Source organism: Solea senegalensis, linkage group LG8 (genome assembly GCF_019176455.1).
Source record: "Solea senegalensis isolate Sse05_10M linkage group LG8, IFAPA_SoseM_1, whole genome shotgun sequence".
Lineage (NCBI taxonomy): Eukaryota > Metazoa > Chordata > Actinopteri > Pleuronectiformes > Soleidae > Solea > Solea senegalensis.
This window is the reverse complement of record NC_058028.1, coordinates 1962835-1988421: the sequence shown is the minus strand read 5'-3', so window position 1 is coordinate 1988421 and position 25587 is coordinate 1962835. Positions and strand designations below refer to the sequence as shown.

At 39.5% G+C, this 25587-nt stretch overlaps 2 protein-coding genes and 2 non-coding genes across 4 annotated transcripts; 1 reads left to right on the top strand and 3 right to left on the bottom strand.

The window, feature by feature from the left end:
* Positions 1 to 1105: 1105 nt before the first annotated feature.
* LOC122773882 (protein Smaug homolog 2) lies at positions 1106 to 15285 on the bottom strand. Its single transcript, XM_044032860.1, has 13 exons — positions 14975 to 15285; positions 11337 to 11859; positions 10227 to 10697; positions 8904 to 9146; positions 8699 to 8808; positions 7012 to 7098; positions 6192 to 6471; positions 5750 to 5835; positions 4390 to 4505; positions 3875 to 4079; positions 2282 to 2408; positions 1752 to 1835; positions 1106 to 1157 (listed from the first exon to the last, which is right to left on the bottom strand). The coding sequence occupies exons 2-13, from the start codon at positions 11530 to 11532 to the stop codon at positions 1129 to 1131; spliced, it is 2034 nt and encodes a 677-aa protein (XP_043888795.1). The 5' UTR covers positions 11533 to 11859; positions 14975 to 15285; the 3' UTR covers positions 1106 to 1128.
* Positions 15286 to 16315: 1030 nt separating this feature from the next.
* On the bottom strand, positions 16316 to 23661 carry paf1 (PAF1 homolog, Paf1/RNA polymerase II complex component). The gene is made up of 14 exons (XM_044033041.1): positions 23389 to 23661; positions 21875 to 21907; positions 21229 to 21321; positions 21011 to 21132; positions 20859 to 20925; positions 20192 to 20293; positions 19604 to 19709; positions 19361 to 19429; positions 19042 to 19145; positions 18834 to 18950; positions 18613 to 18741; positions 17967 to 18072; positions 17140 to 17227; positions 16316 to 17060 (listed from the first exon to the last, which is right to left on the bottom strand). The coding sequence occupies exons 1-14, from the start codon at positions 23433 to 23435 to the stop codon at positions 16537 to 16539; spliced, it is 1707 nt and encodes a 568-aa protein (XP_043888976.1). The 5' UTR covers positions 23436 to 23661; the 3' UTR covers positions 16316 to 16536.
* Positions 23662 to 24459: 798 nt separating this feature from the next.
* trnan-guu lies at positions 24460 to 24534 on the bottom strand. Its single transcript has one exon. It is a non-coding gene; the product is annotated as a tRNA-Asn (tRNA).
* An 889-nt stretch (positions 24535 to 25423) lies between these two features.
* Positions 25424 to 25498, top strand: trnan-guu. The gene has a single exon. It is a non-coding gene; the product is annotated as a tRNA-Asn (tRNA).
* The last annotated feature ends 89 nt before the right edge of the window (positions 25499 to 25587 follow it).

Sequence of the window (25587 nt, the reverse complement as noted above, 5' to 3'; positions counted from 1 at the left end):
GACCTGGCATCAACATCCGCCCGCAGATATACAATCGTATGTGCGTCTCCTGTGACCACATGTGATCACATCTGGCTTCCTCCCGCCCAACCTCCCACTCCGAAGTCTCAGTTTTCTAGATTTGGCCAGACTTCGGAAAGTAGTCACCTGCAACCAGGTTCCTATTGGACGATACCATCAGCTGTGCTACGTCTACTTTCCCTCTAAAATGTGAACAAAGCCGGCATCATGTTCTAATAGTCCAAAAATGTTTACTGTCCCCCCAAAGACTTTCAAATGTAGTTTTTCGGAAATGACAGCGCTGCTTTACGTGGTATTTTACGACATAAACAGGTTGAAAATTAAACTGTACTATGTGGATGCCCAGTTTACTGCGAGAAGTGCTATGAAAGGTGAAAGTAGTCGTTCCGTCTCTAGACTTTTACCTCCTGTCTGTACTTATCTGCTTTGGATGTCGGTGCCAGGTCTGTTCGGAGTCTGCGATCCGGGTTAACGCGGTTTCTCGCGAGCACTGATTTATAGAACAACTCGGACGTTTACTTGCGTCAGTTAACCGACGCCCGTCTAAACTTTCCTCGTGTGAACGTTTGGGGCCAATTCCACACGTAGGAGAATAATTGAGTAAAAACAAAAAGTGCCTTTCTTCTGGAAAGGGGTGAGGAGAAGAGGGGACATTTTCCGGTTGTGTTCTGGATAGAAAGACTTGTTCCATGGTGGGAGGAGAAGTAAAGTAACTCATTGGGCAGAGAAAACCCTTTAAAGACAGCACCAATCCACCATTTTTCCCTCCTCGACTGTGGCGGAGCCGAGCCTCTGCACACCGTGTCACAGTCCTGCAGGTGACACGGAGCAGACGCCGCAGCTCGCCTTCACTGTCCTGCAATATAATAATCATCTGTATTCCATTTTTAATAAACTTAGTTGTATATAATAAAGTACAAAAATATTAGAGAACATATACACAGTTTGTTTTGTTTTTGTCATTATTGTAGTGACTGACTGCTCTGCCTGGTTTTTGCTGAAGCGTACGTTTTATCTTTGTGCTGGGTGACGAGGAACTGAGCAGGCCTCAAATGAAGTGGACTTCTCCTTTTTCTTTCTTCTCCTTCTTCTTCTTCTTCCTTCTGTTCATATCGTGGACGTCCGGTCCGTTCCATCTGAGGACGAAAAGTTATTTTAAAAGACGTCGACAGTCATAAAATATATATGACACGGTTCACGTCGTATCCTTGGAGGAGGAGGAGGAGGTGTTTCGCCGCTGAACAAAGTTATTGATGCCTCCGTGCGCGTGTCCATTAATCTTTATTTTCAATGCCTTTCATGCTTTTTATATGGTGGAGTATATGACCTGTCAGTGCGCTTGGATCTTAAATTTATGAGATACATTTCTGGATAAACGGCAGCTCATTCTACAACCTGAAAAACACACCAAACGTCTGAACACAATTTCTTCACGTTTCAGGCACCGTTTAACCTTTTCCCTGGTGTTATAGAAGTTAACACAGCTAAATATTTACATTTTCCATGTAACGGTTCAATTCACTTAGTGCCTTCCTAAAATATTTCTATGCTATATGAGGGAACAGAATTTGCATCAGTTTGCATGGAGGGAGGAATGTTTTACCAATGATTGACAGTCTGTTTACAGTGTTTGTCTCATTGTGTCCGTATTACATATGCTGATGGTGTTGTTGTTGCTGTATAAGTTGTTGTTGGTGGTGTCAGACTTTTATTTAGCAGAGAACACTTACCCCCTAAGGCATGCTCCGTCATACTGAGGCACAGTGACTCCAGCGTGGGGTTGATCTCCAGGTCAGTACCTGGAACTTGGCATTCTGTGGAAAAATGGGGGGGAGGACTGTGTTTTATGTCACTGCAATAATAATTAGTACCATTTATATGATACTCTCTGGTTTATTTGCTCCAGATAACTTATGAAAGTGAAGCGACCAAACAAGACATTTGAGAACATCATCATTGTTTGGGTTTGGGAAACACTGATCAAGAATTATGTTAATGCAAAGAGCGCTTAAGCAAACGTATCGTCTGCGATACGCTCGGTGTTAAAGACATAATTCATACATAATTCCTCTGTTTTTAGTTAAGCCGCATTATTAAATCTGTTCAATATCTGGACAAAAAAAACAAGACTTTCTCAGAAATGAAAATGATGACGTTCTTAAATATCTGTTCAGTTTTAACGATTTCTTTGTTGAATGGAGCAAAGTAACCAGAACATATTCACATATAAGAACTTGTTTAAAAAAAGGTGACACTGTACCTTGCTGCTGGAACATGAGCATGGTTTGTGGGGACGTGTGGACGGGGAGTGAGTGGGTTCGCTGCACAGTACTGCGACTCTGACTCGGCATGCTGTTACTGCCCCCGGGGTTAGCAAACCATAAGCTCTGTAGAGAGAGAGAAAAAAACAACAACAAAGTTCTCATGACTCCACTTCTTCTCACTCCAGAGCATGAAGTTCTGGTTTTGTTTATCTTTGAAAATGATAGTTAAACTAAACGTTTCATGCTATGATAATGCATTACTAACCCCTGCCGTCATGTGTGTTGCTATGAATTCAAACACGAAAGCTGCTTGGTTTTCCATTTATCTCCTCTTTAGAGGCTGCGTTCACACCAGACTTTCCGTCCGGTTGGTTTGAGGACGTGTGAATGTGCAACTGAACTCCATCGAAGAAGCGAACTCTGGTCTGCTTAAAAACGCAGGTTCGCTTCAGGTGAACCAAATTCAGGAAGCAGACTACAACGCGGGGCATTGTGAGTAAACACAAACAAACGCACGTGTAGGACGACAGCCGGGAGAAATGTGTCGCATGTTCATAAACAGGAAAACAGACATTAGATGAGTGAGTTTTCTTGTTCATTGTTTGTCTTTGTCTTCTCCTTCAGCGCCACCTCAGGGCGAGGAGGAGAATACATTATTCAAAAGGTTTGGTTCTTTTTTCATTAAAGTGCGAAAGCAAACTCGGACTGGCTGAATGTTGAACCGAGTCCCCGATCGTACTGTCCAGCGAAGAATATTAGGTGTGAAGAGAAAACGATTTTGAATATATATCTAATTGCGATTATTTTGACAGGAAGACTAAAGATGATATGATATCAGTGGGAATAGTAATTTTTACGTCTCATAAAAAAAAAAAACATATTTTAAAGGATTAATGTGTGATATTTGTGCAGCTCTGTGAGAAACAAAGACGTTCTATTCAGTCTGTAGAATAAGATGTGTAATAATAATTCATCTAAAATGATATTTTGACACACATTTTGGCTTGAACAAATATTGTGTCTCCTGCGATTTGAACGATAAAGTTTTGATGAATTGTTCAGCCCTACTATAATGTAAACTCATTAAAAATGTCAACATGTGAGTCTTTATTAAGACTCACATTAATTAAAATCAGGTGTTTTTTTATGGGCAAGTAAATGGAAACTGGGCTCGTAAGTGGAGGGTGCCACCTACTGTTCATCTCTGTGAACTCTCAATATTCAAATTTACATTTTCTTTCACCAAATCTCTCATAATTCAGTTAAAGTTAAGTGTATCGATATCAGTCCCATGCTGGTCGAAATTAGTTAAGATAATGAGTTACAAATGTAAAAGTTGATACAATAAAAGAAAAAGCCTTTGTATCACATGTTTCACGACGCACAGACTGAAAAAGCGTGAATAAACATCAGCAACAGCATTTTAGCCGTGCTGTGGCCTGTTTATAGGAGAAGAACATTTGTTACACAGTTGTGTTTGAATTAACACCAGTGTGTTAGGACTGGTATCAGTACCTGGTGATACTGGCATCATCGAGCCACTCCAAAGTTAAAACCTCCAATGATCCAATGACAGTGAACACACTTACTTGTCTCCCCTGGCCTGCGAGCACAGGATTAGTGAGTGTGTGTCGTGGTGACGCTCCTCCAATGCCACCAGGACTCAGAATATTTATGCGTCCAGCTGGAAGCCCGCGAGGAGTCATCTGAAACTGCCGCTGCCCTCGCCGTCCAACACTCCCACTCACACTCACAGAACCTGCTGTGGGGAGGGAGTTGGACCCATACGTCCAGCTGGAGTGGAGAAAAAAATAACATTAGAAAAAACTACAACAATTTACCTAAATATCAACTTCACTTCTTTTCTTGTACAAAATTCAAGCACTTTCAATGACCCATGTCCGTTTTGTCTGTGATTTTCAAATAAACTTTCAAGGACTTCAAGGACCTGTGGGAACCCTGTTAACAGATTTTGTCATGTGAATGTAAGATGGTAACAGCTGTACGCAGGCAAATTCTATACGGAATGTTCTTCTGGATCCAGTGGCTAAAAATATAAACATTCCAGGAGTTTGACTTTTGGTGGAGGTCAGTGGAGTCTCACCCTTTCTGTCGGTACACAGGCATGTCCAGCATAGCTTTCCGAGGGAAGAGGCGGAGCAGTTTGAGCACCTGCTGCTTCCAGGAGACCAACCTTTTCTTATGAGTCTCTGTGAAAGCCTGACACACGGGGAGAGGGAGAGGGGGAGAGGGGGGGAGAGAGAGAGAGAGAGAGAGAGAGAGAGATTATTCATGTTGGTGCAGTCAGGGTTCATACTAGGTCTGTAAAGTCCTGGTCAACTGGTCGATTAATCAGTCGATACATTCAGGTTCGACTCAAATTCTGACAAGTCGACTTTTTGCCGTGATAATTTCATACAGTCTATGGTTAATTTGATTTCATCTGGAGGAATGTACCAAGTGCTAATGGGGGTGTTTTCAGAGCACCCCTGTTCCACAGATCACAGTGTGTCTGCAGAGAACTCCCCCCTTGTTTTCAGTATTTTGGATTAGCCCAACCCACAGTAGACAAAGGACTACAGAACGTCCAGTGGTTTTATTTCATTTTGAACTACAGTCAGTCTTCCTCTAACATCCATGTCAAAGACATCGGCAGTGTGGCAGCATGGCGGTAAAAAAGTCAAATGCAAAGTTTGCCGGCAACAGTTTGCATATCCAAGCTCAACATATCATATAAAAAACAGTAAGCTAACTTGTCTTCGTTATGTTCCTCCGTCCGTTTTGAGTACATGATCATATCAGAATTGGCATATTTCAATGTTTTAGTCTAATAGTCATTGATTCGTTCTATAACTGCAGGAGCACTCGTCTGCAACAATGGCAGCAATCCTTTTATATCTCCTATGAAATGTCGCTCTGTGTGAGGACATGCATGAGACAAATAATCTAAATATTCCTCTATATATATAAATATTTTCGCAAATCATGCGCTATGATATTGCACAGATGCACGTCGGCCATGAATTTCTTTGGCTGATTAAAGCCCTAGTTCATACGCATTCCCAAAGTTAAATTCAAGCACCTTTCAAGGTGCATTCTCAAGCACCCCGCATACATTATTCATACAAAAACACACACACTCAAATTGAGTACTTTACTGTTTGTACAGAAAAATGTCTCGCATTCATCATTCTGACAATCTGACACCTGAAAGATATCAAAAAGCTGCTAAACAGCTTGTTAACTTCAATATTTAAGCAGAAAATTTAGGGATGAAACATGATCAATAAGAGCTGCAGCAGAGTGAGAAAGAAACGTGATTTAAGTGACTTTGATTTGATTTATTTTTTTAGACTGTTGATCTACTGGGATTTATTTTATGTGCAATTTCAAGCACTTTATCCAAAATTCACACACTTCAAAACAACTCTTTTTTTTTATTTTTATCAAATTAAAGATCTCACCTCATGTGCCAGACACTTCTCAATGAGTTGAAGGTAACAGCTGATATTCTCCTCATCTGGTCTGGAGACCAGCAGCTGGGTGCAAACTAAAGCAAGACATAAACACAAACATTAGGGCGTCAATTATTTTCATTCATTCATAATTTTCACTCGATTCGTCGTTTGGTTCAGAAAATGTTGATCGGTGTTTCCCAAACCTGAAAATGACGATGTTCTCAAATGTCTTGTTTTGTCCACAAACCAAAATTAAAATTATTATTATTTAGTTTAAATGATTTCTCTGTTATATGGAGCAAAGAAACTAGAAAATACTAAATTTTAAGAAGCTGAAAAACCAGAGAAACTTGTTTTAATTAACAAAAAACAGTCAAACTGATGTTTCAGCTGTTGATCATGTGCGTGTGTTCACAAAATTAAAGATAAAACTCCAACATATTCTCACCTTTTCCCATGACACGGGTGAACTGTCCGGGGATGTCGCCCTCTGAGATGGGCGTGGCTGTCGTGTCTCCATCACAGGGGGGTGGGTTGTGGGACTGGAAGCCCTCAGAGACTGAATCTTTGTCCACTCCCGTTTTCGTGACGTCTGAAGAGGAAGAGGAGCAGGAGGAGATGGCGTCTAGCTGTGCGGCGCTGGGCGGGCTGTAGGTCTTGATGGGCGTGGTGATGATCTGCTGCAGCTCCTGAAGGGCGTTACGGAGGTTTCCGCCTTCCAAGATGTCCTGACAAGAGAGAACATCGCGATGTGTCAGCCTGACAGAAGTGCTGATTTGATTTACATTGCGATATCAACGATCAAACCCAGGTTCCAAACATAGCCCCGCCCCGTACACTAGAGGATCATTTGCCAGACTTCAGTCGCGATCTGGTCTTTCCGACAACCATGCACGCACGTACGCCAGCTGACAAATGTCAGAGACTCTCATGTGGAGAATAAAGTGGTAGAAGATAGATGGATGGATACCGAAAAGCAGAGAAATAGAGCTTTAATTGCGCCCATATACTTGTCATTATGGTAGAACCTCAAGATTCACCAGTGCATCACATGTTTGTGACATCAGCTTCTCAGTGCTGTAATTACTGAACAGGCATATAACTGCCAGATGTGGAAAGTGAAAGTTATCTTGGAAAAAAGCAGCCGAAGAACTCACTCACTGAACATTTTCTGACAATTCTACAGCCGTGAAATCAACTTAATCCAGATTATCATGACAGGGTTAAACACAAAACACTGTTTTGCAACACGCCCATGTTTGAGTTACCTTTTCTAAAGACTTGAGCACACTCTGTCTCTCTCGCAGTTTCTGGATGCTCAGCGCGATCTTGTGCCTCGCTCCTTTAGTGACGTTCTGAAACAAAAACAAAAGAATAACAAGATGGCATGAGAAGCAGGAAACTCACTGGGCAATTTATATGGTTTCTAAATAACAAAGCTAATCACCATCTGTTTGATTAAAGCCAAGGGGCAGAGGCAAAATCACAGCATTTATATGTGTGAGTGGTCTGATATAACTGTAGGGTGTGCTGCTTCATTTCATGGCTCATTGAGAGTTGATGTATCATCAGGTTTGAGGACATTAATGTTCTGATGAGGAGGGTGGAATAACCACAGCCCCGCCCCCCACTGTGTATGTGAGGGAGGCGGGATTTTTTTTAACCAATCATTTTTAACTTTACCAATATTTGAAAAATGTATATAGTCAGCACAAACACAAAATAAACATACAAATAAACACACCACATGAGTTATAATACAAATAAAGGAGGGCTGCAACTATTAATTGAGCATATATCAATTACTAAATTAACTTTTTAAATTACATTTTTTTTTAATAATTAAAATGGGTTTCTGTGATTTAGTTAGAAGAAATCATTACAACTGAATAATTTTTGGTTGAAATACTTCTTTGCCAAAAAACACATCGATTAATTATACAAAAATACACAAATTGCAAATAAAACATCGATGTAGTCATTTAAAACCATTGTGTTGAAATATAAGTGTCTAATTCCATAGAGGACCCGATATTGAATCATAAAACCCACAGACTGATCTTTAATATTGTTGTTTCCATTTCCTGTTTCCTGTGTGCAAATCTCATGAGACTTGACCGCAATCGTGTGACTGATTTAACCGCCGAGTACGCAGATTTGTTCATGACTTCACCGTCCATGGTAACATTACTGTTGTCTTCTTCTGATAAGCAAAGAGGGCTTGCTGCAATCACAGCGCTCTCTGCTGGACAACTTGTTAATTACACTAAAATGTCTGTTGGTGATTATAGGCTGGATATTTTCAACTTGAACCGGGTTAGAGTTGCACTGTCATCATATTAAATAAGAAGTGCATTAATGTCACTAATTTGGGTACATTTTCTCAATGTAAGTAATATTTTTAATGATGCACCAGATTAGAGAGCCACATTTTTACAGTTTACAAAATAATTCTCTTTCATAACCAAATGAAAATGGTATGAAAACTGAAATATCTTCAATTGAATCAACGTCAAATCACGAATTGAATCAAATCCAGTCAGATAATCAGCAAATGCAGCCCTAAATTAAACACATTTAAAACTTAATAAAGATAAATAGGAAACATCGATTCAAACCATCACACACTATGTCTCAGAGGTATCAAACTCAATTTTAGTTGAATACATGTTTTATGTTGACCTCCTAACATTCCATGTCAAAATAAAAACTTATTCTTTAAAATCTTGTGTAATATCTTCATGAATATCATTATTGCGATGTCATGATGGAATATCATCATATTTCTAATAATTTTTCCCCAAAAATGTGGACTATGTTTTCACCTGACCGACTTAACGCTCCGTGGTTGGAATTTGAGCTTGAGACCCCTTTAGTGAAACTCATTGATGGAAACTAGACCATAATATGACACATTATGTATTAAATAATTTAAAAAGGGAGGGCTTTAAAAACCTGTGACTCAAGGTGCTGCTCTGTGAGAATCATCATCTCCTCATAGGTCATCTGGGAGAAAAGCGATGCATATTTGTGAAGGCGGAGACTTTTCAGCCACGCGGGAACATCTACAACAAACACACACACACACACAACACGCCACGTTACATTTCAGATCAACAGCTGCACTTCTCTCTGGTTAAGACAGGTGATGAACTTTAACCTTTCATGCCGCTGCCGTCCTCCTGAAAAGTGTTGCGAGCCGAGCCCTGGTCTTCTGTTTGCTCGCTGCCCGAGGACGCCACGCTGCTCTGAGGTGAGAGCGGAGCGTGGTCCGTCGGGATGAAGTTCTGTCGTCCCCCGCTGTCGTCCTGACCGATCCACTCTGAGCCGCAGGCCTGAGGGCTGGAGGGAATAACTGACATGGACTTCTTCAGAGGACTAGGCTGCATCTGTCCACCCAGACCTGAGGAGAGAAGGAATCGAGAGATGACAGGAGACCAGAGGTAGACTGACTAATTAGGCCATTATTTACCATTTTTTTAGTAATTACCTGTTTATAATCTGTGCTACACAGATTATATACTGTACATTTCATCAGTTTTTTTATGTTTAACAAAGGATGTGCAAAACAATCATTTTCAAATCAAACCTGCAAATTGAATCAAAGCAATTAGCAAATGGCAAAGGCTGCAATTTAATCAATCTATTTTTGATTGCTTGCTCTAGTTCTGTGCAGTACAGTAGTTCAATTCTTTCGTCACAGCGCTCCAGTGTACAAAGGTAACGAATATTATAGCAGCAGTTTTTTAATTTTTTTTTACAAAGTTAAGAACTATAAGAATAAGTGAGAATAAACCTAAGAATAAAATTACAAAGTTAAAAGAATACGAATAAAATAAGAATAAATTAACAAACTTGCACCTCCCCCTCCCCCCATATTAACAATATATGCAGATGATACAATTTTAGGCTGATTCTATGTATTTTAATCTTTATTTCACAGCATCAATTTAACTTGATACTTCAATATCAGATAGAGCAGCAACAGTTGTTTTTTAATAATTAAAAAAATCTCAGGTTTTTCAGCTTCTTGAATGTGAATTTTGTTCTAGTTTCTTACACGGAAATCATTAAAAGTGAATCATTTTGGTTTGTGGACAATCGACAGACTCATCTCATCACCACGCCATATCACAATATAACAATATCTAAAATGTAAGATCTTTGTGGGACTGTCACTTTTTCCAAAAATCAACTTCAAACAAATGTTGTAGTTTGTTTGAATAAATTCTAACAAACACACACACACACACCCCTCACACTGCCGTCGCCGCTCTCCGACTACACAACAAACGTCACAGTTTTCATTAAATTATTAACAATTCTCATAACCGTTACGTTATTATCAGAAGTGCTAGCTAGTTAGAGTTCTCTAAACTGAAATCCCTGACAACAGGAGAAAGCTCTAGCAGCGATTCAATTTGAAGAGATTGGAGTCTCATCAATAAATGGTCGAGGTGTAAATGTGACTGAGAAAAGTCACCTGTGTTATTGCTGTTGATGGGAGACGACATCCCGCCCGGGAACGGCATGTGTCCGTTCTGGCCGGCGGGAGAAGTGCTGGATGACGGGGACTTGTCGTGCCAGGCGTGTCCGGGCTCCAGCGCCTCGGCGGAGCTGGGCCACTCGTCCGAGCCCTGGCGCGGGTGGTACGGGCTGCTGGGAGGCCGCGGCGTGTAGCCACTGGACAGGTGCTCCTCTAGGTGGTTCAGCCACATGGCCAGAGAGGTGCGGTCGTCCAGTGTGGTGGCGGGGTGGATGAGAGCGTAGGACAGCAGCTGCCTGCTCTCTTCCACAAACAGGCTGCTCTCTATAGTGTGACTCAGCACTTTCTGCAGCAGCTTCATGTACTCACATTTGGCCTCGCTGTTGCGCGGCTGCAGCAGAGGCAGGTGGGAGAGCAGCAAGGAAACCACTTTCTCTTTAGGCTCCTGGTGCCACTGGCTGACAATCGCTGAGAAACAAGGAAGAGAAGAGGATTTCAATGACACATTTAAGCTCTTATTGCATAGTTAAAGTCCCTGTAAATGAAATGCTTAAACTTTATATATGTTAGAAAATAATGACTGAGAGCATGTGAAATTAATTATTGTGGAAAAAAGGCTTTATAACAGTTTCTCTCCGGTCTTAAAAAAAGTTGTTTGATACGACAGAGTTTACGTTAATATTCTGTGCAAACACAGCAACTAGTCATTATTTTCTCAATTAATCGTTTAGTTGTTTGGGCCATAAAATGTTGATCACCGTCTCTCAAACCTGGAAGATTTGTCCATAAACTAAAAACTATTCAGTTTTAATGTTTTCTTTTTCATAATGAGAACATATTCACATTTAAGAAGCAGAAAACTCAGTGAAACTTGATTTAATATTAAAAAAACACTCTAATTAATCGATTATCAGAATAGTTGCTGGTTAATTTAGTAATCAATTAATCAAGTAATTGTTTCAGCTCTACTTCAGTTAGCATCAAAAGATGTTTACTTTCTGTGGTAATGAAAAATCACAGGTGATTGCACTCAAACAAGTTTTTCTAATTTCAAAACTTTTCCAGGTATTTCAGGACCATGGGAATCCTGGTAAAACTCTCATGTACCTGCATTGTTGGCCTCGGCTTCAAGGATGTGGATCTCTGTGCAGTCTGCCAGCCAGTGCTCGAGGCAGATGTGCAAGAAGCGAGCCTGGGTGCGGGACACCCTCTTCAGGAGGGACAACAGCGCCACCGTCTGTTCACACTCATTCCAGCCTTTGAACCAATCTGTGAGGATACCGACCTGGTCTCGGAACATCATGGCGTGTCTCCTCGGGTAAGGAGAGCAGGAATGTGTCTTTGGGGAGGGGCTAGTGAAAAGACTGCTCTCTCAAACACAACAACAGGATCAGTCCCGCTCCCCGCACAGCAGGGGGCGCACTGGCAACAGTCCTGGGATCCCCTCAGACTGGACCGAGGGGCCCTCACATGGTTCAGGTGCAGGAAGAACTACGCGCCTGAGCGTCGTGGCGGTGAGCGTCTTCTATGAAGAGAGACTGAGTGTGAGCGTCAGGTGTCGCTGGTGATGAAACAACCAGGAATTTTGCGTCTTTCACTCTTGCATGTTCACAATCACATCATCCATGGCCTAAAAAAACAACAAACACAGAAAAACATAATTAGTACATAACTGACTAACCAGGGAATACTGACGGGCAGAAGTATTATTCCTCGTCTGCAACTAATGACTATTTTGGTCCATAAAACGTTAAATGTCAATGAGTGTTTCACAAACCTGGAAATAATGACCAGTTTTAATATTTCTTTGTACCATGGAACAAAGAAATCAGAAAACATTCACATTTAAGAAGCTGAAAAACCAGAAAACTTATTTTACATGTTTACTTAAACCGATTAACCAGTAATGCATGGAATCAACATAAAACCATGTACCAATAATTAATAGTTTTTCAATTTTTAACCTGATTTAAATTTAACATAAATCGTTTATCAAAATAGCTGTCGATTAATTTAGTGACTGGTAATTCAAAGACTAAGCGTTGCAGCTCCAAAGTAGTTACTGTGACTATTCATAATATATTACAACGTAAAAAAATAATGTTTTATAAATGATTGCATGTATAGGAACACTCTTCTTCTATTATTCCAGAATATTCAATAAATATATCGCAAAATAATGGGACGCCATATGCAAAACAACACACTGTAAAAAAATAACATTGTTGTGTGCATAAACAATATATAGTTTTCTTTGTCTAGTGAGTAAAGGGTAAGTAGTGGGAGAGGGTTAAATGGCAGAATGTCTGCTGCCAACCAGTGGTCGGAGACTTAAATACAACACAAAACACCATTCCCAACACTTAAAAATCAATTTCAAGGTTTGGGAAACACCGCTCAACATTTTTCAACATAACTTATCGCATGGTGCAATTCATTTGTAGTCAGAATTCTGAATTTCTAGCCCGGAAACTGGGAGGAACCTCACCTGCCGTACAAACACTGCTTTTACCGCTAATTATACTTCTATCATATTTGTTCCACCAATTCAATTTTAAACGTACATAAGGGTTGTAACTAACGATTATTTTGAATCAAGATAATTTTCTTGATTAATTTAATACATGTTCAGTCCACATAATGTCAGAAAATGTCTTGTTTTTGTCCGACTTTTTTTATTGTTCTGTGGAGCAAAGAAACCAGAAAATATTCACTTTTAAGAAACAAAAAAATTATACCAAAACACCATAGGACATTGTTATAGACTGGTATTTTTAGATTTAATGTATTTTGTGTTTTAGACTTCTTAACTGGAACATGGTGAAATCAGAGCAGACGTCAATCCCAGTTCCGAGTTCCAATGGCATGCAGCATTAGTTGCAGCCCTACACTCTTCCTCATCTTTAAGTTGTCAGAATTACTACATGCTGCTGACCTTTAGCTCTACCTGCAATTGTTTAGTCATATCCTGCTGCTGCTTAATGTTCTGTTACTGGACTGCTGCACATGTATACACTTACTCACATTGTAATTGCTGCTTAATGCTGTGTCGTTTCCTCATGTTGGCCAATACATGCTTTCAGTGTGTTACTGCCTGTGGGCTCTTAGTAATATTACAAATTCTTGTGTTTTTCCTGTGTGTTTTCTTCCCCAGTCCTGTCGTTTGCTTTTTAGCCTTTTCTATTGTTATCCTGAGTTAATTTAGCTCTACAATCAATGGAAACGTGGCTAAATTGTATTCATGTTTTTCCCGTGAGGCTGCGACAATTACTAAACTAATCGCCAACTATTTTGATAATCAATTAATCGGTTTGAGTGATTTTTCAGCTTCTTAAATGTGAAAATTTCTGGTTTTCTTTGCTCCATATAGGAAGAAATCGTTAAAACTGAATCGGTTTTGATTAAAAAACAAGACAGCGGACATTAGTATTACCAGGTTTTAAGAAACACTGATCAACATTTTTTGACAATTTGCGAACTAATAAACAATTACTCTATTAAACGAGAAAACAGTAGTTGTAGCCCTGGTTTACTGTTTTACCAAAAAACTAGGGATGTACGATATAACCGGCACAATATCGGTATCGGCAGATATTGGTTTTAAAATGAATTGTCGAATATCGGAAAACACACCAAGATCTGCAAATATGACGACTTGGCTGATTAGGCCACTACATCCTTGATTTATATGCTGGCAAATTTATAGCGACATCTACTGAGACATGAGTATGAAAAGTGTATTAATTTCACTACAGAAAAGACTAAATGACTTCTGGACACCGAGATAAACATGTATACATACACACATATAAAACATATATGTGTGTGTGTGTGTGTGTGTACATATAAAATTGGTATGGCCAGAGCACTTTCTATACACAACAGGTTACTCATCCCACAAGCAATATATATATATTCAATTATATATATACTGTTTTATTTAACCTTTTATAGTAGTATTGTTAATATCTTTCTATGTTGTACTTTCAAATATATGGAGGTGCATGTTTATTATTCATTACCTTTATCTTTACAGTCTTTGCTACTGTGACCACGTAAATTTCCCCACTGCGGGAGTAATATAGGACTTAAAGGATCTCATCTTATATATCGGCATACCAGATATCTGTAAAAAGTCCAATATGTTGCATCACTACCAAAAACAATGTCTGTCAGTCCAATAATAGTAATTGCGTTTCTGGGCGGCTGCTGTAACACCAGGCCATGAATTACACATAAATATTCTGCAATATTACAAGAGATTAAGAAAAAGTAAGCACTGTCAATGTCAAATAAAGCAATAAATACAGCTGAATGAGTAAATAAACTCGCTGACAGAGCTGTAAATTGTACCACCTGTGACATACTGAGCTTTAGAACACTGGATTATGAGGGTCTGACTTCAGGCTGCAACCAACATACGATTATTACTATCAGTGCGAGCTTTATTCATTTAAAACAAGTATTTGTAGCAGAAGTAGCTTAGCATTAATTAGCTGTTAGCCAAATTTAGCTCTGTCGGCCTCTTTACTGAAGAGGGGATTCGGGATTTGTATTGTTTTTCGTTGACGCTGTTGCTGCTGCTCCTTTTCTCCGCCTCGTAGTTCACCCACAGCGGCACGAAACGCCAGCGTCAACCCGCTGTTAAACTGCTTTGTTGACAGCGGGGTGTACATCGACCAACTACGTTAACTTATTGACCTGGTTAATCACAGTAAAACACACACAAAGGCTTTGTTGTTTACCTTTTGTCAGTTGTCACTGGTTAGCGAGCTAGGCTAACTTGCTAACGCACAGCTCGACGGTGGGGCAGGGACCGCTAGCCTCTTAGCTTAGCGGGTGTTGCTAACAGATGCTAAAAAAAGCGCTAGCTCAGCCGAAAGAAGCGTAGATTTGGATACCGCGCGTGGCGGTGCGTGTTATTCCTTTACAGCGACACGATCCCGCGATGTCACGCAAACCATGGTGCGCAAATGTGCGCACAAAAATGTTTTTTACAACACAGAAAATAAAAGAGTGTACGCCTGGAGAAATCTTCTTCGATTTTGAGGGTGACGTAAGACGTAAGCGCGACGTCATCACGTCCGGACTGTATGTCACGTCGTTTTCCGCCAACAGTCTGGATAATAAAAGAGACAGAAAACTGATGTTTGGGGAATATTGTTTTTGTGATTTTTAACCAGTGGAGGTTATTTATTCATTAATTAAAACTTTCTTATGTATAAATCTTAGTTTATATGGAATTCAGATTAAGTTACACTTTTTCTGCATTGTCATCATTATGATGAATAAAGAACAACTGCACTGAATGAAATGACTTTAACAAATCCAGAAATAATCTGGTGCACTGACGATGAGAGAATTAAATGGCTCTGTACAGTAAGTGTATAAATCTGGAAAGTAGTGTAAAAAAATTAATTACACAAAGTAATTTGTGTCGAATTATTTGTAATTTATGTTCTACTCTGGCTGTTTGGACTGACTATAGCAATAGATCATAAGCATTTAGTTTTCCTGTAATGTATAAGACACAAAGTTAAGATAAAATAAAATATGTCAAGATAAAATAAGTCAAGATAAATTAAAATAAAATAAGTTAAAATTAGAAAGAATGTCAAGATTTAACTTAAAATTAGTGAATTTAAGATAAGAAGATAAAATAAGTTAGAATAAAATAAGTCAAGATAACTTAAAGATAAAATAATGACAGTTCATGATCTTTAAAAATCTAATCTGATCTAATATGGTCCCATCTAACCTGACCTGGTTTAATCTTATCTGGACATCTACAAAACGCAACAGCTGAAAACATGAGTGAGTGGTGAAGTATCATGTTTTCCAAAGGTTTGATGACACTTCACTGCATTATGGTGAATTTATTGAAAAATTATTGCCCATAAATATTCACCAAAATTATGCAAAAGAATATTTTGTAAAGCTGATTATTTTATCGTATCATACAGCAGGTTTGACGACACTACACTGTGTTGTAGTAAAGTTATCGAAACAAAACTCAAAACAATCGTGGATTAATTTAGTAATCAATCACTGTAAAAGAAAAACATTTGACAACCAAGTTTCTTAAAAAACACCACCTGCTGTTTATTTTTTAGTTTCAAAGACACAAACACAGACGTGAAGCAAAATAAAGACATTTTTACATGATTCTGTTCTGACAGAGGAAAAAGTGAAACCATATCTACGAGAGTTTGAGCTACGTCTAAAAAAAGTGGAGCCGGTGAGCTTCTGTCTCACATATTCATTCACTGATTTGACATGGTAACCACGGAGATGAAGAGCATGGACGCTATTCACTGTCACTGGCGTCACTGGAGTCGGACGCTCGCTCGCTTCCGCTCCCGCTCTGAGCTTGTGCCTCCGAGTGGTCGCTGCTTCTGTCGCTGCGAGCCGGAGACGCGCTGCGACTTCTGCTGCGGCTCCTGCTACGGCTCCTGCTGCGGCTCTGGCTGCGGCTCCTGCTGTGGCTCCGACTGCGACTCCTACTGCGGGCTCTGTCCCCGCCTTCGTCCTCGCTCCCGCTGCCCTCGTCGCCGCTGCTGCGGCCCGAGTTCTTGGGCTCGTTGTCGTCGTTGTCATCATTGTTATCACTGTCGTCGTCGCTGCCAAAGATCTCCTCCTCGTCTCGCATCTCTCTGGTCCGCTCCTCACCGCTCTCACTGCCGCTGCTGCCGCTGAGCTTTCTCCTCTTCTTCCCTCTCTCCTCGTCCTCATCCTCCTCTTCTCCCCGCTGCTCCCGCTCCTCGTCCTCCCTTTCGGATTCGCTGCCAGAGTTCTCGGCTTCGCTGCCGCTGCCCTTCTCTTTCTCGTCGCCTGGAGGGAGAACATTCAGCAGGTGATTCGCTGACGTTTAACGGGGACAAACACACAGAGAGAAGGAAAGACAACCGACCTGAGTCCTGCAGGTCTTTGTCCAGGTCCATGTCCAAGTCTTCCTCGTCTTCAGGCTCATGATTCTCCAGCTGAGCTTTACGTGCTTCCTATTAATTACAAAACCAAGACAGAAAAACATCAACTACAAGAATCGTCACAGCCATTTCTTAACGTTCTTTCATTTAAAACGTGTCTGAGTACATCAGTGCGTTCCATTTGTAGTCAGAACTCGGAATTTCTGAGGTCAATGGGAGTTCCTGGACCTCGGAATTACCAGAAACTCGTGTGTAATGGCAGCCCACGTACTGCCACCTCGTGGTGTGGAAGACTGGGACTCACATTTGAGGCGGGATTTTACATCATTTCAAAATAAAGGTGTTTGTTTTGATACGTTATGATAAGTTATTCACAATAATAAAAAAAAAAATTGAATTGATCAATTGAAATTGATTGATGGGGTCACATGTGGTCCGCGGGCCTCGAGTTTCAGACCTCTGATTAAGACCTTTTACTCTTTTTTTGCATTTTTAAAAAAAATCATTTATAGCGACAGTTTCAGCATCATTTTTATTCTCTGACAGTTTGTTCAGAAGTGGAAAGCAAATAAAGGGACATGTTTTATTTTTAAAGCACTTATGGACCTTGTTTTTCTTTTGTCAAGCCAACACAAGTGTTTATTGCTCTCAGAGGATGAATTTATCTTATTATTATTGTGATTTATCTAATTATTAATTAAATTCTAACAGTAGCACATGTTCATAAAGCCCAGATGACTCCTCCGATAATTTGAAAAAACAACAACAACTCACGTCCGACAAAGTACACAAACATGAAGCCCTCACTCACCTGAGCCTCCAGCTCTTTCTCGTTCATGTCTCTGTGTTTACAAACCAACACGGCGTTCGTGGTCGACTGAGCTCCAGCTTTAGCTCGTCTCTTACTCAGACGCACCCTGCAGGAGAGAAGAGGAACTGTCAGAACACATCGTTTCCCCACTGAAGCAGTCTTTCCACGATATCACGGGCTGTTCTCTGTGATTCTTTGATTCGTGCGACCACAAAAAAAACCCAATTTGTGGCAGCTTTTTATTTTTAAAGGTTTTTTAAAAAGGTTGTACTGCATGAAGACATTTTGTCCTTGCCCAAGAATTAGGCTGAGAACTAAGTAAGGGAAAGTGAGGAGCAGCTGTGATGAAATTCCCAAAATTGCTGAATTAACACCATCTGAGTTGGTTGGAGGATCTCAAGTCACTGAGAGTTTGAAAAGTCATTGGGAGGGTCTGAATAGTTACTGAGGGGTCTGAAAAGTCCACTAAATATTATTAATAATTTCACTAAATATAGCAAAAAATTAACAGAGTTCGCACAAAACAGTAAGAGACAATAAGAGAAAAGTAACTTCATGTGTTTTGATGTGGAAAATGTAAAAGAGTAAATAAAAACAAGGCCCTGAAATGACTTGTATACGTGTGTGAAGGTTCTCGGTGACGTACCTGGTCTCCAGCTCATTGTAGTAAACACCATCTCCATCTCTGAAGATGAAGAAGTAGTTCTCCTCGTAACCTTTGCTGGCTTTGTTCTTCACGTTCCAGTTGTACTCCCTGGCTATTTTGTAATCGTATCTGAAACGCGGGGCATAAAAACACACGATAAACAACTTAGAACATCATGGAAAAACATCTGGAAAAAGGAGAGGAGTGATATTTGTACGTACACGTCCTCAGGCATGTAATCCAAGCCCTCGTCGCAGTCTCTCTTGCGCTTACGGAGCGTTTCTTCATGCGGCAGGAAGTAGGCCACAAACTGATTTCCTTCTTCGTCCATCATACCTCTGTGTTCAAGAAACGACAGTGTCATCAATAAAACAGGTTCCCTTTAATTAAAAATTTAAAAACCGGTCGTGGCGATGGCTCCACACTCACCTGATCATGGCCTGTGACATCATCTCCACTCCTGCAGGTCCTGAGAAGTCTTTAGGTGCAGGATCAGAGTCAAAGATGACCTGAGCACACGGGTTGATCCACATCTGAGGACAAAGAGAACGTCCGCAACATTAATAATCAGATACAAACACTGGCCATGACAACTTCAGGTCTACGTTCTTCAGAATCAATCACAGCAGTCAAATCCGTCGATCAGCACCCTTGTGTTAAACGTGAACGCGCGCGCGCGCACACACACACACACACACCCCCGCACCCCCACACGCAGACGCGCACACCATTAGTGAAACTAACTTACCTTGAAGTCAGGGAACACAGGTAGAACCTCCACAGGAGTAACTCTGGGTTTACTGTAGTGCTGTGCAATCTGAAGACAAAAACCACGACAAACTGTTTTCAAACCAATAACTTGTTTCTCACTTACTGTACAAAATTAAAAATACACGGCCTAAGTGGCTTTCTGTGGAAAGTCCAGAGCAGCTCAACGGTAACAGCTTCCTCATTTGCGTTTATTTCTCAACACTAAAACACAAATACTCACCGATTTCTGTGCATCGTCAAACGTCTTCTCGATGGCGGAGATCTGACTGTCTCTGTCCTTGTAGATCTCTTCTTCTGTGAACTGCTGTTTGACGGAAACACCGATCCTGCACACAAAACACGTCCGTGTTACACAAACACACACACAGCCACACTCGGACATGAACGCAGAGGTCTCAAACCTAAGGCTTGTGTGATTTAGGATTAAATCATTTCTGTCTGGTTTTGTTATTTATGGGTTCACTTTGCACCATAAATATGTTCAACTATACAGTTTAAATGTATACAAATCATTTCATATGAAAACACACTTTCAATTGGAAATCCTGTGAATCGCAATGAAAGTTTGCGAAATTATTTTAGAGCTCATGTCGTATCAGGGCCACACTGAGGAGGATAAATGTGTTAAATTACCAGAAAAATTATATATTTTACAGGTGAAGTAGCCTTTAAGTAGCATAATGTATCACATTAAAAAATATAAAATATGAATACAAAATATAAAAACATGCCAAAAACCAGTATAACCAAGGCATCCAGTCAACTAAAAGCAGACATTGGACTGGACCCCTTTTTTTTTTAAACTTACTTGACTTCCACTTTCTCGTTGGAAACACCATATCTGTTAAACTCTGTGGAGATATATTCTGTCTTTCTCATCCACGGAACCACTTTGGCGTGTTGTTGTGACCTAAAAGAAGAAGAGTGAGGGGGAAAACATGAAACCAGAAGACGAAAAATACTCGTGATTTAATAGAAATCAATTGGAATAAAGGAGAAAATAAAGACTTAAATTAACATGTTCATGAATTAAAAGGAACTAAACTATAAGAACAGATCTACAGAGGAGAGACTTAAAACTACAAATTCAAACTTAACAGTAGATTAAAATGAGCAAAGTTATGAAATTAAACTGTAAGTAGAGTAAAGATGGTAAAATAAAAATGTGTGTCAAATAATAAAACTAATTCAAGGGTTTAAATACACACTTTAAATAATAAAGATCAGTTAAAAGTGGAGAGAAATGCATTTATCCAGCAGATTATTGTTATTTTTTCAGTGAATTATTCAAGTTTGCACAACTTCGTTCTAGGAAACATGATAAATTATGCTCTACAAGCCCATAATGGCCATGTATGCATTTGTAACATCTTTACAGTTTTTCTTTCGTTCTCCCTTGTTTTTTGCATACTTAAAATGTTACAAAATCTTGAAATTATATGTATAAATATATGATTAATGTGAATTAAATGTACCTCTTTGAACTGGAAGGAGCCTGGATGTCTTCTTCCAACAGTTTTTCATCGGCAGGATCCAACAAAACTAAAAAAAAAAAAAAGGATAGCAAAACACAGGTATTTGCTCAAAAATCAAACAAAGAGTCACATGACCTTGACTGGCGACTTACCGGAGGGGTCGATGCGGTACGTGTCTGGGTTGATGAGGTCGATAGTGACTCCGAGGTCAGGCTCGGTCAGGAGGTCGTGCTTGTGCTGCTTCTCCAGAGACGTCGCTTTGTACTGAACAAACCTGTCACAACAGTCACAACATATTTAAAAATGTACCTCAGAAAAGGTGTTTCCTCAGCACATAAACAGGTCATGTGACCGAGTGTTGTTTTTGTACCTGTGCTGATCGAAGGGGTAGGTGATGAACTTCGGGTCAAAGGGGATGTCGGGTAAACTGTTGCAGTATTTCACTCGACACACGACACCTGACCTGAACGTGGACGCAGAAGGGAAAAAAAGAAGATTAAAAACAGCTGTAGAGCTGGAAAATATATATAAATATTATATCTATATGGTGACAAGATATGGTCTTAGATGCCTACTGAATACATTAGTGAAATACACTAAATATTATATTTTGTTTAAAAAAAAAAAGAAGTTTACTTTAATTTTAAGCCAAAAAGATTGAGCATATTTATAGTCACCGTGATTGTCTGTAAATATCCTACATTTAAAGAAATAAATCAGGTATTGTCTGAAATGAAGGGTAGTGGATTTGAAGATCATATAATACAGATCATAAACAGTAGATTATATTTTATATCAGGATATAGACTAAAAAATATAGACTGAAGAAATATCATATATTTATAAGCCAAAACCTGGTATAAAGTACTGAGTAAAAATCAATAATCAGCTAATGTCATACAGATTATAAAGAAATGGCACATATCGTGGTCCAGGTGAATCAGTCTACAAACACCTGAGGCGACAATATATGACAGTGAAAACACATCAGAGTTGACAGTGTTGAATTGACTCACCTCTCTGGGACAGTTCTGTGAGACGACGGCCGACTGAAAGACAAAAACAACACTCATCAGCTGCTGGACTGCTATGCATAAATGTCCTGCTGTGATAATTCCCCGATTCTCTTCTTTAAGCATGCACAACATTGTCTATAAAATGTATTATTGGATATCAACTAACGCGACTTACAAGGCAATTGAGTACAATCAGCCAGGGGTGGAGTTGAACTTGCGACCACTGAGCCACTCCACCCCCATTAAAATTAAAAATATGATGTTAATTTCATGACAATACCAGCATCCTAAACTATGATATATTGATCAGTTTCATATTGAGTATTTTTGTAATTTTTGATTAATGTGACGATTATTTTCTCGATTAATTGAGTAATGGTTTGGTCCAGAAAATGTCAGAAAATGTTAAAAAAAACGTCATTCACTGTTTGTCAAACCTGGAAATTATGACGTTCTCGGATGCCTCGTTTTGTCCACAAACCAAAATTAATTCTGATTCCTTTGATATATGGAGCAAAGAAACAAAGAACCGATGAATCGATTATCAAAATAGTTGTCGATTCATTTAGCAATCAAATAATTGTTTCAGCTCAAGTATAATTGTTCATATTAAGACATTTCTAGATACTATTCCAAACCCATGTGTGTTTTCTAGAGCTTTTTGAATGTTTTGTTGGTGTTGTTTTTTGTGCAATCATCTGACGTTCACTGAATAAAAGTGCAATCAAAAACAAGTACATATGCACCTTCTTACACTGACCTTGACAGAGAATAACAATAACAGATTGTACCTTACACAGGTGGAGGGCTGACAGCACAAATTGTCATTATTTTAGTTTTAATATCTGTCCAGGTCCATCATTTACTTTGTTTTATCTAAAGCCCCAGTGAAGCAGATTTGTGTTAAAACATGTCCAACCTTCAGTATTGACCTGTAATTTCTTCCGAGTATAAGAACAACAATTTGTTTCTCCACCGTTTGGAAGTACAATTAAATATAGTAAGCAATAAGTACTTAAATTTATCAACTCAAATATTTAAAACCAAACTCTAAAAGAGAAGTAAACAAAACAATCTGTGGCAGCAAATATCAAAAAAGTTTAAGTCGTATTTATTTTGATTTTATATTTTACAGAACATAGTAGTGTAAAAAAAAGTGTAGTTTTGTTAACGAGTAAAACTAGTTAACAAATTTGAAATGCTTGTTGACGTTGTAGTTAGCGTTGACAGCGGCTAACATTAGCTAATAAATCGACTACAATTAAGTACAACTGAGTGGGGGAAACCCAACATTAAATTATAAAATTTTCTAAAAGAAATACGGTAAAAACAATAATAACAGTAATAGGATTAGCGGGCTTTGAAGCATGTTAGCTTGTTTAGCTAACGTGCACTGTTAGCTAGCCTTGTACGCGAGTAAAACAAAACAATAAACAAAATAATAAACGATATGTTCATGTAGAATCACTTAAATAAAGACAATTAAGAGTATTATATGTGTGCTTTTATCTCACCTGTGGCCGTCTTCCCGTTGAGCTTGTGTCTGAATCGTTGGAGCCATTTTTTATTTTTATTTTTTGGCTTCAAAACTAAAAGACTAAACTTTTATTTTTCCACAATCGGCGAACACAAAAACAGCTGCGAACAAACACAAAAAAAACGCGCGTCTACGTAAGAACACACATAAACGCGTCTATTACGCTGCGCTTGGATCAAAATTAATCATTTTATTTCTTCTGTCTCCGCATGAAAAAAGAGAAAAGACAGCGGGACGTGAACCGGAAGTAGAACTACTACTTCTTCTTCTTCTACCCAAGTAGGTGTAGATCGCACAGACATGTGTCCGTGGTGAAGACGCTTTGTCGTGAGCGCCACCTGCTGTCCTGTCATTGAGATGCGTGAGGTGGAAAGAGTTACTGAAATATTCTTACTCAATTAAAAGTACCACTATTTTGATAGTGTAAAAATGTAATTCATGTTTGTTTAAAATGTACCTTTTTTTAACAAGGGGACACACATCTCACATGAATTGTTTTTCATTAAAAAATATAAATAAAATAAAGTATGTAAACACATGATGTATCAGTCAAATGGGTTGAAGATCACAGATGCTTTAACAATCTCACTCAGGGACGTTAATTTGCATAAACATAATATAAACCGTGTATAAAAAGTTATTTAAACGTTAAGAGTGTAAAATAAATCGAAATAATTTAAATTTGGCAGAATTTTAAGAATGTGAAGTTACCTCAGCATATGAGTTGTTCTTCCTTAATTAGCTCAGAATTAGATATTATATTTAGATGTCACATTTTCTTTAATTCATACATACTCCAGAAAAATGAGTATACTTCCGTGGGTAGGGCTCAAACCACCAACCTTTCAGCCAGATTGCACCACATTTACACCAGTTTTACTCGCCAAGCCACAGTATGGTTTAGAGGACAGTAACTTCTGTCTTCCAGCCTGTGTGTGTGTGTGTGTGTGTTAAGAACCAGTTTGAGGGTTAGAGTTGGGTTTACACCTCATACTGAAGTCCTCAGTAGTACTGCTGTGTGAAAATGTGTGTGAGAAAACCACATGATCATCCCCGGGTGGGCTCGAACCACCAACCTTTCGGTTAACAGCCGAACGCGCTAACCAGGTTGCGCCACAGAGACACTGCATACTCACTTTAAAAGACAATTATGACAGTCACACATTAGATATTATGACTGAATGAATAAGACTCTTAATTAAGATGAGATAGTTAACCACTGAAGACACTGGACCAATATTTACACTCAACATTTAAACATGAACATGAAGTCTGTGAGGAGAAACATAATTAGGTGTTCTCCAGGAGTCCACATGCTGGTGCTGTTCATATGCAATATTTGTGTGTGCTGGAGGACACAAATGAGCGTCTTTTGGCGGATTTCCATCGGCTCTACTCGCCTCGCTTCGGCATGGCACGACACGTAACACACACAAACAGGCTTGAAGACTAATTACTGCCCTCTAAGTCCTTAAGTCATGTCTCTGTGGTACAATCTGGTTAACGTGTTTGCCTTTTGACCAAAGGGTTGGTGGTTTGAGCCCACCCAGGGACGGTCATGTGATTTCGTTTCTCATGAGGACCTGAGTTTGAGACCCTTCTTTGAGCCCCTTACACTAACCATCACAACTAAATGCCTAAAACCAGGTCTTAACCCTGGAAAAATCCTTTAGAAAATGTGAGGACCAGACAAGATGTCCTCTTGTCTGTTGTTTATATTTACATTTAGAGTCTCTGATAGAGAAAACCATGTGATCGTCACAGCTCCAACCACCAACCGCTCTGTTAACAGACGATTGTGCCACAGAGACATGACAGGTCCCCACAACATCAGCTATACCTGAAATACACACACACACAACATTACCACTAAATGTCTCGCCCTAATCCTTAACCCAAACCTAAACTCTGACTCTAAAACCAGGTCTTAACCCCCAAAAAAGCCCTATACAAGAACACACATGCTGGAAGACAGAAATCTCTGTCCTCTGTCCTCTGTGTCTTCAGGTCGTGTCTCTGTGGCGCAATCAGGTTAGCGCGTTCGGCTGTTAACCGAAAGGTTGGTGGTTCGATCCCACCCAGGGACGGTCATGTGATTTTCCCTGTTATGAGGTCAATTGACGCTTGGATGAAGATAAAACACTTTCACTTTAACTCAAGATAAGTACAGTTAACC